This window comes from Ctenopharyngodon idella, chromosome 10 (assembly GCF_019924925.1).
Source record: "Ctenopharyngodon idella isolate HZGC_01 chromosome 10, HZGC01, whole genome shotgun sequence".
NCBI lineage: Eukaryota > Metazoa > Chordata > Actinopteri > Cypriniformes > Xenocyprididae > Ctenopharyngodon > Ctenopharyngodon idella.
Genome location: NC_067229.1, coordinates 15,912,581 through 15,930,000, shown reverse-complemented (window position 1 = coordinate 15,930,000; position 17,420 = coordinate 15,912,581). Strand labels below are relative to the sequence as shown.

Here is a 17,420-nt window from a genome sequence, read left to right as displayed (position 1 = left end):
TTTTGGATGTACATCAGGATGTTTCGCATAAGTCACTCTTGGGAGGGGGCGGGGCGGGTTGTGGTATTGGGTAGAATGAAGTTCGTTTAGATTTAGAATAACTAATCAGGTGATAACTTTTTGATAAAAATGAAATCATTCCAAATGAATGTCCAAAAAAAAAAAAAAAAATTAAATTGAAAACTAAATCCCTCTCTTTCTTGCTGCCCTAACTGTGCTGGTGCCCTAGGTGGCTGCCTAGTTCGCCTATAGGCACGCCCCGGCCCTGACTGTGGCGGTTCGGGGTGAATACATGTACTGTTATACCCCTAATATTTACATCATATTTAAAAAACAATTGCTGCGTTTAGCAAAGGTTTTTATATATTAAGTTTGTCTCTTGTTTTTGTAGACCTGACTCACGAGTTTTTACAGATCCTGGAAAAAACACCAAGCAGATTAAAAAGAATCCGAAACTGGCGGGTATGTACAAATACTTTTGTATTAAAAAAAAAAGCATATGCTAAGCCAGAAATAAATTTGGGATAAATATTTAATTGCAAACAGTCAAGTATTGGACAAATTAAGGTTTACTTAGTTTTGTTCTTGCTTTAGGCCACGCAAGCTGCCAAGAAACCAAAACTCGACAACCAATCACTAGACGGTTCCTTCCAGACAGCTCTGAGCCAGGACAGCTCATTGATGGGAGGCATGTGTGACATCAGAGGGGGCATGTATTCTGAACCTTCCACCTCTTTCCCATTGGATGGGGCATCAATGTCACTCAACGGCCTATCGAACTTGACAAGTTCTGCTTTCAGCTTCCCTGCACAGATTTCCCAGAGCGCCGATGCTTTTCTTGCGCTCCAGGGGGCGCCGGCAAGCAAACACGGACATGGCTCAGCAACTCTCGCCCCTCAGAAACTAACTCTAGAGAAATACCGTGAAAAACATGCAGCCGAATTAGAGCATAGACGCAGACATGAAGAGGAGGAAAGCGACCAGCATCGAAAGCACGGACATTTGTCGTCCGAACCGTCTACATCAATCAGGGTGAAGTATTCCCAACAGCAGGTACAGGAGCGACCATTGAAGAGCGGGTCGCTCAAACGACGCCACCCTTCCTCATCGGAGAACGGTTCCTCTAGTCAAGAAGAGTTGAAAATGAAGATCAAGGTTTCGTCAGAAAGTAGTAGTGGCAGTGGTAAGAGCCGTCACAGTCCGCGCTCCAGCCGCGAGAAGCATCGCGAGCATTCATCACACAAAGCGCCGAGACACGACTCCTCACACTCACACGGTAGCCACCACCACCATCACCACCATTCATCCAAATCTCACCGATCTTCCAAGAGCCACTCCTCCTCTGCCTCTGTCTCTGTCAATCAACCAATAGGCCATGCCCATTTGGCGAAGATTGACAGGAGGCTGGGGGAGGGGCAGAGTTCTGAGCCCAATGCTGCTTTAATAAATAACGGTCCACACATGGATTATGAAGACACTTTTAATATGCTTGATTCCCTATTAAATGCACACAACTTCTAAACTAGCGAAAAAAATCTTAACATTTTACGTAAAACCTCAAAAAAACGTCAATTTTCGTTCTCTAGCTAATTTTATGCAAGAATCACTCGTCCGTTACATGTCATAGTCTCTCTTTGATTTAATCATGTTTTATCACTGAATTTAAAGGAAAAAAACTACAAAGTGAAGGTTGTAATGGCGTTTTAGTGTAAACGTGTAAACAACAATTGTGTATTTACGATTTTAAAACTTTCTTAGAGTCGTAGAGCTTGCTAAAGAGAGATTGCAAAATGCCTCTGGCAATTTTAACTTGTTTTAGTTGGAAAAACGCAACGCAATGTGATGTGAAAATGTATATGTTCTTCATGCTTGATTCACAATGTTTTTTTTTTTTCGTTAATCAAAGGGATGAAAATAACAATGTGTGACTGTTTACAAAAGGAAGGTGCAGATATCTGTTCACTGTTATTTGTATCGCTATATCTATGTATAATTATATCTCACGAATGCTCAGGTTTGGAGGTTATTAAAGGTGAAAAACATCAGTCGAAACATAACTGAGAATTATAGTTGAAATTTCACAAAAATGCCTGTACACAGATTCCATTATATTGCTTTCCATATATTGTAAATTTTTAATGTACTGTTAAGTTATCTATTTTGTTAGAAAGCTGAACTGATGACATCATCGTGCCCAGGGTCCTTTGCATAGTAACGTTATGTCTGATGATTGTATGATTTTGAAGACGTTATTCTTGCAATTCCTTTTTTTTTAATTACCCTTTACAGTGGAAAGCAAAATGCCTTTTTCGGCAAGAAGAAAGTGGCTCTTTTTTGTTTTGTTTTGTGTGCCAGATTTGAGCGGTCAGGATCGCATCCCAGAATTCTCAGCTGATCTGTTCTGTTCATCGCGGTGTACGTTGAGCCTTAAAACTGTACGATAGAGGTTTTAGCTGCCTGTGTGTATCTATCCAATTTTCTATGATCTCAGTATTTAAGATTTGATTTCTGTTCCTGTCTTCTCCCCTTTTTGGCTGCTGTTTATGATTGGTTAATAAGTGGGCTGCCATTCAAATGAACCAACGGTCAACTTCATGTTCTCAGCTTTGGGACCGTTTTGATGGGGATAAAGAGGAGACATTCACTCTAGATGTGGCCTAGACTCCTGTTGTGCTGTTATAACCTCCTTTCACCAGATACCAAAGGTTTGTGCCTCAGTGTTTGCCCACCGTTGGAACTATATGAAACTTTTATGTTTCCATCTTTTTATTTTATTTTATTTGGAATGCCACAGTTCTTCTTATAGTATTAGATATGAGTCTGTATGGATGATGTTTTGGATCGTCTAATAAACATCCAAGAAAATTGCATATCAAATATTGCTTTGTCTTTTTTTTTTACCCATGTCTTTTTTTTTTTTTTATTTTATGGTTATTTAAAAGTTTAATGAAATACCTATTCTTTTTTTTTTTTCTTTTTTTTAAGTTGGTGTTGGTCTGATTAGGCCAGTATTACTGCTGATAATATTAGAGGTTATTTTAAATTTAATAAAGTAAATTAAAGAGAGTCAACTTGTATGCTGGATTTAATTTTTTTTATATTAATATTTTTGGGGAGGCATGTGATGCTTAATGTTATTATTAAATATATGCTTATATAAAATGTCATATTGGCTATAGTTAATATTAGTAGTAGTTATCGGTTAATGCTTGACCAAAGCTTATATTGATCCCTTTTATAATCACTATTATTATTAATTTTGTATGAAACTACAGTGATTACATAATTGCAAAAAAGAAAAATGAAAATGTCACCCTGGTCATTCAAAAGAAAAAATAACTGCAGGTTTTTGTTGGTGCGCACACACCATATGCTTACACAGCTCCCTATGAACAATGTTTTGAAGATCAGCATATCTGCTGTAAGATTGCAGTCCTAGTAAAATAGCTCTGTTAAATCATGATGTCATATCATACCAGCTTTCCTTATCCCAAAGCACAGAGGAGGCTCAAAACTGACATGTTTAAACTGCAATATAAGCATACAGGCTTTTGCTGATAAGCAGTCAGTAGGTCAATTCCTTTTTATTTTGCGTACTGCACATTTTGGCAAATGTAGTCGGTCATTTTTTATACATGGAGAAAACATGCATACTATACAAATAGTAGTATGTTATGCCATTTTGAAATATATCAAATGTGTTGAATTCGGCGGCAGCTGCCAGTAAACCAGTACAATTCCTCTCCTGACCACCAGATGGAGCTCTTGAGTCACGTGTCTCCAGCATCCAGTGGTTCAGATATGTGGTCCGAAGGTTGATCCAGACATCAAAAAACGACCTCGTTCCCCATGAGACTCAAATTGGTTTATGAAGAATGTCACTTTTTTTTTTTTTTTTTAAAGTTAAATCATTTGAACGTGGCAGGCAGGTCTTTTGAAAAAGAAAGAAAAAAAAAAAGAAAAACAAAAAACAGGTGTTTTGATCTGTTAGCATACACCCCAACTGCTTCTAACCTCAAAATGCAATTTCATCATCTTACACACATCTAACTCACTCCTCCTGTAGGGCAAGCTAATAGTTTTGCATATTGGGGTTTTTAAAGACGTCAATAATAACTGGAGAATGCTAACCACTATAATTTTAGCCTCAGAAATTGATTGGACTGTGAAGAGTTAGCATAACATATTATTAGCTAATATAACCTGCCCCACCAACACAGCTTTGTTAATATTAGCAGTTGTTTCAGAGGCAGTGAAAGTTGGTGTATTTTGTTACAAAAACATTCAGACTCTTTGTGTTAGCTTTGAGGCTAAACTAATGCACTCCTAAATCCTGAATTTCATGGGCCCTTTAAGAAAGTAAGAACATTTTCTTTTGATTTCATTTAGCATCTCCTAGCTTTTTCATTTCAATGCTTCCCTTCCCTTTCTTTTTGTCATTTCCTTTCTTCCTTTTCCCCCTCACCATTTCTACCTTCCTTGTAGATGAATGGAGATGGGAACATTTCAGTACAATATTGAGCTGTCAAGGTGCCTTGATTGAAACGGCAATGATGTGTGTGTGTTTATATATGTCTGTAAAGTCATTGTGTGTGTGTATGTGTGTGTGGTAGTGCTGGACAACTTACTCAGAACTGATTATGTTCATAATACCCTTTGCAGATGGATTTTGACTGACAGCTCCATTGAAAGCGGTTTCTTCTGTTCGTCCTAATGGAAGGCAGAGTAGACATTTTCTTGTTCTGTCAGACCGAGAACGTGTTTCGCGGTTCCTAACCTTAAGTACTCGCAAATTGCGTTACACAGCAATTTAAAACCATTTCTGTCAAGTCTGAAGTACCATTAGTCTAAGATCTAGTTTTGATATATGTAACAAGACAGTTTAGTGACAGTACAGAGAGATTTCAGACTGTAAAAGGAAACAAATTATTACTCCATCGTTGGAAATAAAACGTAAATATGTCATTGTTCCGCTCTGCCGGAGAATTATAGTACATTTCGTACGTGGCGTCACGTGACAGACGCCGTGTTGAAGAACGCGTTGTTCATCAGTTTTTCTAAAATAAGAATTTATATTGAGTTTAGACGGAGTTAGATCCACGGTCGTCATTTTTCTCATATGTCTTGGAAGCCTTTTCGAGCAGCTTTCCTCTTGAGATTTGAACTTTTCGAGCGGAGTTTTGTTTAGGAATGAGGTTTGAGATAATCTTCTCACAATTTTGGTGGGTTTCTTGCCCCGGCGATGCGGAAAAAGGAGTTGGAGGGAAGAAATCAGATTTGTGTGAAAACACAGCCTCTCTGTGGACGCTGATTTAATCAAAGCTTTGCTCTGGGACCTGCTGAGCTCATATTTAACCAGTATATTAGAGCCAATATGCTGATCCGAGCTCAGTTTTCGCTTTGTCCCTGCTGAATCAACAAACGTAGACAGGTTGAATATATTCTGGATCTGCAGCCCCACTCCAAAATGTTTTACCCTGATAGGATTAATAGGAATTACCATGGTAACAATAGTTTCTGCCAGATTACAACAATTACTGAAGCTATACTGACACTATTACATCACCCACAATTAGTACAAGTATTTTTAAATCAAATGCTACAGTACTTAACATTAACAAAAACAGTTTAAATGATAAAATACCTATAATTTGTTACTGCTTAAAAAAACCCCATTGTATATTAATACATCAAACAAACATACAAAAAACACTGTTACAGTACAAACACACCATGGGCCACACCTGTCAGCCAAGAGCAGGAAACTGAGGCTACAATTCATACAGGATTGCCAAAATTGGACAATAGGAGATTGGAAAAACATTGCCTGGTCTGTTGAGTCTTGATTTCTGCTGCAACATTCAGATGGTAGGGTCAGAATTTGGCGTAAACAACATGAAAGCATGGATCTATCCTGCCTTGTATCAACGGTTCAGTCTGCTGCTGGTGGTGTAATGGTGTGTGTAGGGGTGGGGGTATTTTCGTGGCACACTCTGGACCCCTTAGTACCAATTGAGCATCGTTTAAACACCACAGCCTACCTGAGTATTGTTGCTGACCATATCCATCCCCTTATGACCACAGTGTACCCATCTTCTGATGGCTACTTCCAGCAGGATAATGTCACAAAGCTCAAATCATCTCAAACTGGTTTCTTGAACATGACAATGAGTTCCCTACTCAAATGGCCTCCACAGTCCTCAGATCTCAATCCAATAGAGCAGCTTTTCGGGAGATTCGCATCATGGATGTGCAGCCAACAAATCTGCAGCAATTGCATGATGCTATCATGTCAATATGAACAAAAATCTCTGAGGAATGTTTCCAGCACCTTGTTGAATCTGTGCAATAAAGAATTAAGGCAGTTCTGAAGGCAAAAGGGGGACCAACCTGGTACGAGGTGTACCGTGGCGAATGTGTGTGAGTATCCGTGTGTTTTAGAGTGACACAGACAAACTAACCACAAAACATAAGACACAAAAGTCACTAAATCCATTACCAATACTTGTTTTCCCATGAAAATGACGTCACTTCCTGCAGGAAGATGTCATTAAGGAACTGGCTTTTGTAGTTAGAGATTTTACAAAAGACTAACAGGATGTAAAGTTCCCACAAAACATTTTCATTAGAGAAAGAAAAAACTGAAGATAAACCTGGAATATTTTTTAATAAACAGACAGTTTTTCATGTTTTTCAAGTTAGTGCAGTACCATGGGACATGATAAAAATAGCAACATCAAACTAAAGTAGTGAAATTATTCATCTACACTTAAGTTCACTTAATTGTGTAAATATATTTGATAAAATATTTCACTCCGAATTTTTAAAGACAGAAATAAAAATAAAAATATTTTGTTAATCACAATTATGTCATGAAAATGCACTTTATTATTTGTCAATATGCTACATGGTGTGCAGAGTTTAGTCAAATCAGGTCATGGAAGTGATTCTCCAATTAAAAAAAAAAAAAAAAAAAAGGTGGTTAAACTTCCAAAAAAAATTTGATTGACTTCCTGTTTCATCCATAATTCAGAGGCATTGACGTTTGAACTAATTATGGCTAAGAGACTGACCCATTTAGTTCATCTTATGCTCTGCAGAGAGACACATCCCTCCCGTAGCGACGACTCCGGGGGGTTTGAACCCCGAAACAGCTGTGATGACTCTCAAACTAATTCTGAGTGTGGAACAAAACTAAAGCGAACACTTTGAGGAGAGAAGGTGGTACATGTGTGATGTGCTCAACCACAGAACATAAAGAACTCAATAACCTGGAAAACTCTTTCAAGTTGAACTTTTCCACTATTGGCTGAGGCACATCTGGTACTGTGATAGGGGAGAGTGGGGTAAGATGTGCCACTTCTTAATTGCATTAACCTCTAGAGTCTAGACAAGGAGAAATGAGAGAGGTGAAATTAATGACAGCTAATTATTATTAATATTAAATAATAATATAAAATACATTTAAAACGTATTATAAAAAATAAACTATACATTTTCTGCAGTTGCATTTTAAGCTTAATAAAGGCTTCTTTACACAGATGAGTTAAGGCTGCTCTGTGCCTGCTCAAAATTCTGTGTAAAGAATGCTGCATAAAAGCCAGACCAAATTATGCCTAATTCAGCCTCTAGTATAAAATTATAGTCGAAATTGCTGTGTAAATGCATTTATGGCACCTCTAAGCAGCAGTCTATATATAAACAGTCTGTGTATAGACATCTAAATGCCAGTTCAGAAGCGCTTCTGTGCCACCTTTGCAGTGTAAATTTGGCAGCCAGCTTACTCTGAAAAATGACACATTATCTCGCAGCTACAAAATTTACAGTATCTCACAGAAGTGAGTACACCCCTCACATTTTTGTAAATATTTTATTATATCTTTTCATGTGACTGAGTGACTGAAGAAATGACACTTTGCTACAATGTAAAGTAGTGAGTGTACAGCTTGTTTAATAGTGTAAATTTGCTGTCCCCTCAAAATAACTCAGCACACAGCCATTAATGTCTAAACCGCTGGCCACAAAAGTGAGTACACCCCTAAGTGAAAATGTCCAAATTGGGCCCAAAGTGTCAATATGTTGTGTGGCCACCATTATTTTCCAGCACTGCCTTAACCCTCTTGGGCATGGAGTTCACCAGAGCTTCACAGGTTGCCTCTGGAGTCCTCTTCCACTCCTCCATGACAACATCACAGAGCTGGTGGATCTTAGAGACCTTGCGCTCCTCCACCTTCCATTTGAGGATGCCCCACAGATGCTCAATAGGGTTTAGGTCTGGAGACATTTTTTAGCAAGGCAGTGGTCATCTTGGAGGTGTGTTTGGGGTCATTATCATGTTGGAATGCTGCCCTGCGGCCCAGTCTCCGAAGGGAGGGGATCATGCTCTGCTTCAGTATGTCACAGTACATGTTGGCGTTCATGGTTCCCTCAATAAACTGTAGCTCCCCAGTGCCGGCAGCACTCATGCAGCCCCAGATCACGACACTCCCACCACCATGCTTGACTGTAGGCAAGACACACTTGTCTTTGTAATCCTCACCTGGTTGCCGCCACACACGCTTGACACCATCTGAACCAAATAAGTTTATCTTGGTCTCATCAGACCACAGGACATGGTTCCAGTAATCCATGTCTTTAGTCTGCTTGTCTTCAGCAAACTGTTTGCAGGCTTTCTTGTGCATCATCTTTAGAAGAGGCTTCCTTCTGGGATGACAGCCATGCAGACCAATTTGATGCAGTGTGCGGCATATGGTCTGAGCACTGACAGGCTGAACCCCCACCCCTTCAACCTCTGCAGTAATGCTGGCAGCACGTATATTTCCCAAACACAAACTCTGGATATGACGCTGAGCACGTGCACTCAACTTTTTTGGTCGATCATGGCGGGGCCTGTTCTGAGTGGAACCTGTCCTGTTAAACCGCTGTATGTTCTTGGCCACCATGCTGCAGCTCAGTTTCAGGGTCTTGGCAATCTTTTTATAGCCTACGCCATCTTTATGGAGCAACAATTGTTTTTTTTTCAGATCCTCAGAGAGTTCTTTGCCATGAGGTGCCATGTTGAACTTCCAGTGACCAGTATGAGAGAGTGAGAGCGATAACATCAAATTTAACACACCTGCTCCCCATTCACACCTGAGACCTTGTAACACTAACGAGTCACATGACACCGGGGAGAGAAAATGGCTAATTGGGCCCAATTTGGACATTTTTACTTAGGGGTGTGCTCACTTTTGTGGCCAGCAGTTTAGACATTAATGGCTGTGTGTTGAGTTATTTTGAGGGGGCAGCAAATTTACACTCTTATAGAAGCTGTCTACTCACTACATTGTAGCAAAGTGTCATTTCTTCAGTGTTGTCACATGAAAAGATATAATAAAATATTTATAAAAAATGTGAGGGGTGTACTCACTTCTGAGATACTGTACCTTCAACTCCATCAACTCCAATGGCGGTTTCCTTGAAGGGGCAAACTACTGTATATAGAAAACGACAAAAAAGTTGATTTGCATGTTCTATTGAAGAAAATTTGAATGTCCCAAACTCACTGCTACAACATAGATATCAATCTGCATATGTGATGGACATTGGTTATGCTCATCTTTGCTCGCTCCTTTGAAGGTATCTTGAGTAAAACGTCTCTATATTTAACAAAGCACATACAAAAGACCTGAACCGGAAGCGATGCGACCTGTTTTACAGAGTACAGAAGTTTGTAAAACCGGCAACTATCACCCTGTAGCTAAAGACTGGTTGCCCACTGATGCTAAGCAGGGTTGAGCCTGGTCAGTACATGGATGAGAGACCTCTTTGGAAAACTAGGTTGCTAGGTTCAGCCAAAGCCACTAGATGACAAGCCTGCAACCATTAGCCAAAAAAGCGTAACAGCTAATGCTAACACTGCAGCTGCGGTAAAGACTGCCAGTACGCAGGATAGGAGACCAGAGTCCATTACACGATAGGCTGAGAGGTGCCGCACGTGATTAAGTTAGCCGTTACGCTTTCTCCAATGGTAAGAGATTCAGACCGTCTCATCTCCCTATAATACAATCTCTGGTTCAACCACTTGTAAATAAAAACAGCACACTCTTCTCAACAAGCCACATGATTTGAAGCCTCATTCATGTCCGATCTAGCTCAAACAGTGGGGGACAACTTCAGGTTAGAGGTTTGGTCTGATCTTTAACCCTAATTATGAGCAATAGGCCTATTAATAGTGATACACCTTAAAACGACAGCCAGAGAATTTCATCACACAATTATCCATCCACCGCTGCAGTTCAATTCAGCTGGCCATTTTGTAGTAAATGGCTGTTTACTGTGGCAGAATTGCCAGCTTCATAAATCAATGCAAAATCATATTCTCTTTCACACTCACAGACACCTTCTCAGCACCGTCATGGGGCTTTTGAGCTGTCAAAAACGTCCTTTCCGCCCCTAATACGGTCTGTGGCGAGACGTAATTGAAGTGTAAATTTATAATACGGCGCATAAGAAAAACAGTCGGAGCCTTATCCATTAAGCGGCCGCAGGTAGCGTGAATCATAAACAGTCTTATTTTCTTGTATAATCCCCACCGATAGGACTGATTGTGTTTTTGGTCATTATCTAGCAAAAGCCACGCATACTGCGCGCAAACATCTGAGCGTGTAAAATAAACAGAGACCACCACCAGTGTTGTAAAGAAACGGCAGTCATCCTGTTGTAAATATAATCACATTAGCAAATGACACCCATTAGGCAGTTTTTGAACACATCGCAGAGTCTCTTTTTATTCCTCGGAGCGGACGCTGGCGTCCGCAACACTGATGCTTCCCCAACCGTGTGCTGGATGTCATTAGAAACTCATTTAGTAAGAACTGGCCTCCAAATTTCCATGTTTGTGTGTGCGTGTGAGAGATAATGTGCTTAGCGCAGCAAATTTCGCCTGTTTTTTGGTTAACTAATGAGTTCTCCTCTGCATGGGAGTTTAAGGAAGATTAATGGTTTACGCAGGGAACGAGGTATCGGAAGAACAAATTACGTGCGAATCTCTCCCCCCCTCCCCCCAAAAACCTCATCCCAAACACCAGAGGCTGCACACCTGCCGTTCCTGTCTTCCTAAAACCCAACGTCCATCCTTTTTTAATGCTTTCTATTCCTGCCCCTTTCCTCGATCGCTTGTTTTGTGTGTTGGTTTGGCGCCTGCAGGGATGCTCGATGCTCTCCGCAGTGATTACTGTAATTAATTGGATGGAGGGGAGTATTCTCCTGTCGTGCTGTTCTGGGATCAGTTCTAGACATTGTCTGATTATCAGAGAGGTTTGGGATTGGGGCAGCGAAGACTGTTTCTGGATCAGTGTGTATACAAATATATATTCTGCAGAATTGGCGCAAACTGCTGTCCCACAACCAAAAAACACATTTAAAAAGCATTTAAGTATTCAAATCTTAGATGTTTACTAAGATCCTTCCATTATCTATTGAAACCCACAATAATATTTAATATTTATTAGTTATATTGAAACAATTTTTGCATTTTATTCCATTGTTGTTTTTAAAAATATATTTTAGATTTTTTTATTTTTAGTATTTTGTAAATCATTAAACTTTATGTAAAAAACGTGTCCCGCATTTTCATGTCACTGCTGAAACAGTGTATATTTTAGTCCATTGACTGAGACTGATTTTAACCTGTGTCCCTCTCTAGCTACATGGCTGCATCCGAAAACTTAAAAATGTTGCCTTCAGAGGACGCATTCCAAAGGGTAGGAAGGCATCAAGGCACGTCCTAATCCAATGTTAGCTTCATTTCCCATCTCCTGAGATACCTTCATCTGATCAATTTTTTAAGGCTACATAGATGTATCCTTCGCTGCCTTTGATATCCCACAATCCTATGCATTCCATTCGTGACATTTGCTAGAAAAAGAAAGATGGCGTCTGAAAGTTGCAGTTTCTGGTCGGTTTGTGTGTAAATTTACATTTTTGATCAACATTTTCCACTTCTGATGACATTTCTAGTGGGAAATTACTACTGTAGTAATTAAATATTTGTTTAGTTCTCACCAAAGCTCGCTCTGTTTTGCTGTAGATCATTAAACTGTTAGGCTGCCTCAGAAGTCTGTCCGAAATCAGTGCCTTCGTGTACAAACGCTGACTGCAGAGTCACTGCCTATGAGGCAACGAATCAGCTGCCTATGTTTTCGGGTGCAGCCGGTAAGTAGATAGGTCCCATCATTTTGAGGTAAATGTGTTCAAACGTCTGAAAATATGTGTATAACTTTAAGGAACGTCACCTTTTTTCTGCAATTAAAGGATTAGTTCACTTTCAAATGAAAATTAGCCCAAGCTTTACTCACCCTCAAGCCATCCTAGGTGTATATGAACACAATCGGAGAAATATTAATAAATATCCTGACGCATCTGAGTTTTATAATGGCAGTGAGTGAGGATCCACAAGTATGAGCTGAAGAAAGTGTCTAGAAAGTTAATAAAGGCCTTCTGAAGCGAAGCGATGCGTTTGTGTAAAAAAAATCCATATTTAACAAGTTATGAAGTAAAATATCTAGCTTCTGCCAGACCGCCTTCTGTATTCTACTTACGAAGAAAGTGTAAAACTCTCGCAGTTCAAAAAGCTTAAGCTACGTCCTATGCCTTTCCTATTCAACTTACGGAAAAAGCTTAACTGATGCGATGCAAGTTCCATTTTTTTCATAATTTGAATACGCAATTAACTTTATGCCTTTTACAAAGATTGGATTCAAAATACAACAAACCTCATAAATTACACTTGAAATATTGTTAAAATTGTAATTGTTATTGATTTATCTGTGAAAACATTTTTTTTTAATAAAATAGCAAAACATATTTAGGTAGATGTAAACAAAATCTTAATAACCCTTATTATTAAATTATATATTATAGTGTTTTGGTAGTGACCAATTTGGGGAGAGGAAAAATATTATAATATAATAAATATATAATAAAAATAATATAACTGTCTGAAAATACAATATGAGAATTAACTGCACAATTACTACAATTGTGTACTATGGATATTATACAATTTGCATATATACAAAATTTGTGGAAAAAACTTAGATTTAAATAGGCAAATGCTTAAGTGTCTATGTCTGGATCATTATTGCAGTGATTATTATGTTTTTAGCATGTAATATATTTGGAAACTGTTTTTCTAAGCCTAACTGATGGAGTGTGTAGCTTTTCATTTCTTAAATAACCATGTAAGAAGACACATCATGGCCATATTCCAGGATGACAAAGCCAAGATTTATCAGGCTCAAATTGTGAAATAATGTTTGGAAGGGATCAGGAAGAATCATTTTTTAACACGTGAATTGGCACCTCTGAGTTCAGACCTTAAATTCATTGGTCAAGATCTTGTACTGACAATGCAAGAGGTGAGCACTCTGCAAAGTCTACTCCAGCACATCCCAAACACTTTCAATAAATTTAAGGTCTAGACTCAAGAGTTGCCAATTCATGTTTGAAAATGATTCTTCATGCTCCCTCCCAAACCAGCGAGACGCTGGAAATTCCAGCCAAATTTAGTTGCGTCTCTACATTTATTCTCTTACAGCATTGCTGCTAAAATGTTATTATTATGTTATTATTTGACCTCACTAATCAACTTGTTGGATGACTAGTTAACCACTGCAACCCATCCCATTTAACATGGTATTAGCATCTGATACCATCACTGAACCACGGTTCTGCGTTAATTATTCCATTTAGTCTTTTCTTGATTTAGCTTGCATTTCAATGCTACACTTCCAGACGACAGCTAGTAATAAAAAAAAACCTGCTGTGTTACTCAAGAATTTAGCTCTGAATAACTTGATCTTCAGTCAGTAGCTAAAGGGCAAATACTTGATACACAGAGAAAAGTTTGAGAATGAGCCAAGATGCTTTGCGTTCCCTTAGAAACAGACACCATCCTTCAGATCACTGCAATTCATCTTTACAGATCACATTCTTTCATAACGGTTTCTATGTTACTATACCTGACTAACATCCACACCTGGTGGCAAAACCAAGTCCCCCCCCCAAAAAACAGAAACTCATTCAAGAACGAGGACGGTACGGAGATTGTTTCCGCCACGGAATAAAAAAAAGAAAGTAAAAAACTAATATGTATTTAGTACCTTTCTGGGCATCTGAAAGTGTTAATTATCTCGCTGACAATGGAGGCCTCACTGAGCCATCGGATTTCATCAAAAATATCTTAATTTGTGTTCCGAAGATGAACGAAGGTGTAGAACGACATGAGGGTGAGTAATTAATGACTGAATTTTCATTTTCAGTCATTAATTACTTTTCAGAACCCTTTAATCTCGCAATTCTCACAATGGCAAGGACAAAAATCCATAATTGTGAGATAAAAAGTCGCAATTACCTTTTTTATTCAGTGGCAGAGACAAGTTTCCATGCGGATCAGCCTCCATCTGACACAGAAGCGGTTTCTCGCACATCCTTGACTTTGACAGACAGTAGCTAGTCTCCTACCCCAGAGCGCTACTTCTGCCCAACCTACTTTATTACCTTCTTCTGTTATTGTTTAGTCCGCATTTCTCCCTCGCCGTGTTTGCCCGACAAGAAACACAAAAAGTCATTTGAATCCGGCCTCCTTCAGAGATCCCCCGGGGCCGTCGGGACGCGTGCCTTCATTTGATGTCCACTCAATATCTCTCAGTCTCTGCATTATTAAAGTTGTTGTGTTGCTGCTAGTCTTTTGTTCTCATCGGTAATAAAGTTGCACAGACGTGCCGGTGGTGGCATAGGTCCACGTACGCAGGTGTGAACTCTGATTTCTTTGACAGGCAGAGAAGTAATGGCCATTACTCACCGGGGCCGTAGCGTATTGACAGCAGTGCCTTATTACAGAGGGATGGCAGACACATCAACCCTTCAATGACCCAAGAGCTCTTTCAAAGTCAGCGCATACCTGTCCTTTATAGTTGTACGAGTGTACTTGTTTTGCCACATCCTCTAAAAAGCTATTTATTATCTCACCATTGAGGGCCATTATCACAAGCCCATAAAAGTACTTAAAAGCAGCATATACAGTGTAAAGCCTGATAAAATTATTAATAGTCAGAAATATATTATCCGTTTCCAATATTTGAATATCATATTTTTATTATATTATATATGTATGTTTAATAAGGTTACACATTATGAAATGTTTTTCTCCAAAACACGTTGGCCACAATTATTGGCACCCAATAATTTTTGCAACCTCCTTTTCCCAAGATAACAGCTCTGAGTCTTCATCTATAATGCCTGATGAGTTTGGAGAACACCTGACAAGAGATCAGAGACCATTCCTTCATACAGAATCTCTCCAGATCCTTCAGATTCCCAGCTCCATGTTGGTGCTTCTTCTCTTCAGTTCACTCCACTAACTTTCTTTAGGGTTCAGGTCAGGGGACTGGGATGGCCATGGCAGAAGCTTCATTTTGTGCTCAGTGACACATTTTTGCGTTGGTTTTGATGTTTGTTTTGGATCATTGTCCTGATGGAAGATGCAACCATGGCCCATTATTGGATTTCTAGCAGAAGCGGTCAGGTTTTGATTTTTATCTGTTAGTATTTGATAGAATCCATGATGCCATGTATCTGAACAAGATGTCCAGCACCTCCAGCAGAAAAATAGGCCCACAACATTAAAGATCCAGCAGTATATTTAACCGTGGACATGGGGTACTTTTTATCCATGTGTGCACCAAACCCATCTGGTGGGTTTGCTTCCGAAAAGCTCTTTTTTTAGTTTCATCTGACCATAAAAGCCGGTCCCGTTTGAAGTTCCAGTCTTGTCTGAATATGCTGGAGATTGTTTCTGGATGAGAGCAGAGGATTTTTATTGAAACCCTCCCGAACAACTTATGGGGATGTAGGTGCTGTTTCATAATTTTTTTTTGGCTTTCTGAGACTCGAGACTCAACTAATCTCTGCAATTCTCCAGCTGTGATCCTTGGAGAGTCTTTGGTCACTCAAACTTTCCTCCTCACCGCGCATTAGGACGATTTAGACACACGTCCTCTTCCAGGAAGATTTGTAACATCTTTAATTGGTTGGAACTTCTTAATTATTGCCCTGATAGTGGAAATGGGGATTTTCAATGCTTTAGCTATTTTCTTACAGCCACTTTATATTTTGTGAAGCTCAACAATCGTTTGCTGCACATCAGAACTATATTCTTTGGTTTTACTCATTGTGATGAATGATTAAGGGAATTTGGCCTTTGTGTTTCCTCATGTTTTTACTCCTGTGGAACAGGAAGTCATGGTTGGACAATTTCATGTTCATGATCACCCTGGTGTGCTAAAAAAAAATGTAAATATGAATGGGAATATATTTCAGAGATATTTTACTCATAAAAAAATTCTAGGGGTGCCAATAATTGTGGCCAATGTGTTCTGGAGAAATGTGTTTCTTTTCCTTCAGTGACAGGTTAGATTTTTGCCAATTTTATGAATTAAAGATCAAAAGGAAAACGATGCAGATTTATTTTTATAGTCATCTTTGATCATATTTACCAAGGGTGCCAATAATTCTGACCACAACTGTATATGTATATATACAAGTGGTTAGTCAATAAGATGTAGCTGAAATACTGCATGCTAACCTGCTAGTTGTTATGTCTGACGTACGTCTTGGGTTATGAGAAATAAAAGTGGAGACCAAATGTACTTGTTATTGTTGCCATTATGATCCATTTTTTCTATGACAGAGATGCGTTTCCAGCCTCATCATCAGTGATGTGTAAATTTAGGAGCTCACACTATGCGTGGGTTTGTTAAGGTTTCAGACGTCAGAGGCTACATTTTCTCTGAAGATCAAAAAACCGGGATTCAAAGGACAGGAAACCAAGGGAATCACCCATGATTGGCCGCCTGTTTTTGTGTGTCCTTGTTATTCTAAATTCAGTCTCTGGTCCATTCAAGACTGCCTGGCTACTCATAAAACGGAGATGTAAAGAGAATAAAAGCACACAGCTGTGTCTATATAAGCTGTGGCAGACAAAAAAAAAAAAAAAAGTTTTTGGTTGTGCCTCATTAACTCATACACTCGAGCGTATCTCACACCTGAGCGAAATCAGACTCAGAGGTGCCGAACGAGTCACAGAACATCATGATTATCCAAACAGGTACTTTCATAAGCCAACCAATGCAATTTGCACGTGTCTTAAAATAAAATATCAGCTTGTTATGTCTACACGAACATAACGCTCTAAGTAACATGCCAACATTCAACTTTTCCCAGAGAATATCACACTAATTACCTTGTTTCTGTCTACTTTGGAAACGCTGCATCACTGTGTTAATCATACTCTGAAACGTCTCTTACGTTTGGAAGTTCTCCAACAAACGCCTAGTTGAACGGCATGGTTGACATCAGATTTTGAAAACCTAATCTTT

General features: G+C 39.1%; 1 protein-coding gene and 1 long non-coding RNA gene across 2 annotated transcripts in view; one reads left to right on the top strand and one right to left on the bottom strand.

Annotated features, from left to right (window-relative positions):
• The window catches only part of ccnt2b (cyclin T2b), an 11,616-nt gene extending 8,739 nt beyond the window's left edge, over positions 1-2,877 (top strand). Inside the window, exons 8-9 of the mRNA XM_051908886.1 lie at positions 392-462; positions 595-2,877. Coding sequence (XP_051764846.1) covers positions 392-462; positions 595-1,521 — 998 coding nt within the window. The 3' untranslated portion in view covers positions 1,522-2,877. The remainder of the gene's footprint in view (positions 1-391; positions 463-594) is intronic.
• LOC127520603 (uncharacterized) overlaps positions 1-5,448 on the bottom strand; it is an 8,342-nt gene extending 2,894 nt beyond the window's left edge. The window contains exon 1 of the long non-coding RNA XR_007932162.1: positions 4,629-5,448. This is a non-coding gene — a long non-coding RNA (uncharacterized LOC127520603). The remainder of the gene's footprint in view (positions 1-4,628) is intronic.
• Between the last annotated feature and the right edge of the window lie 11,972 nt (positions 5,449-17,420).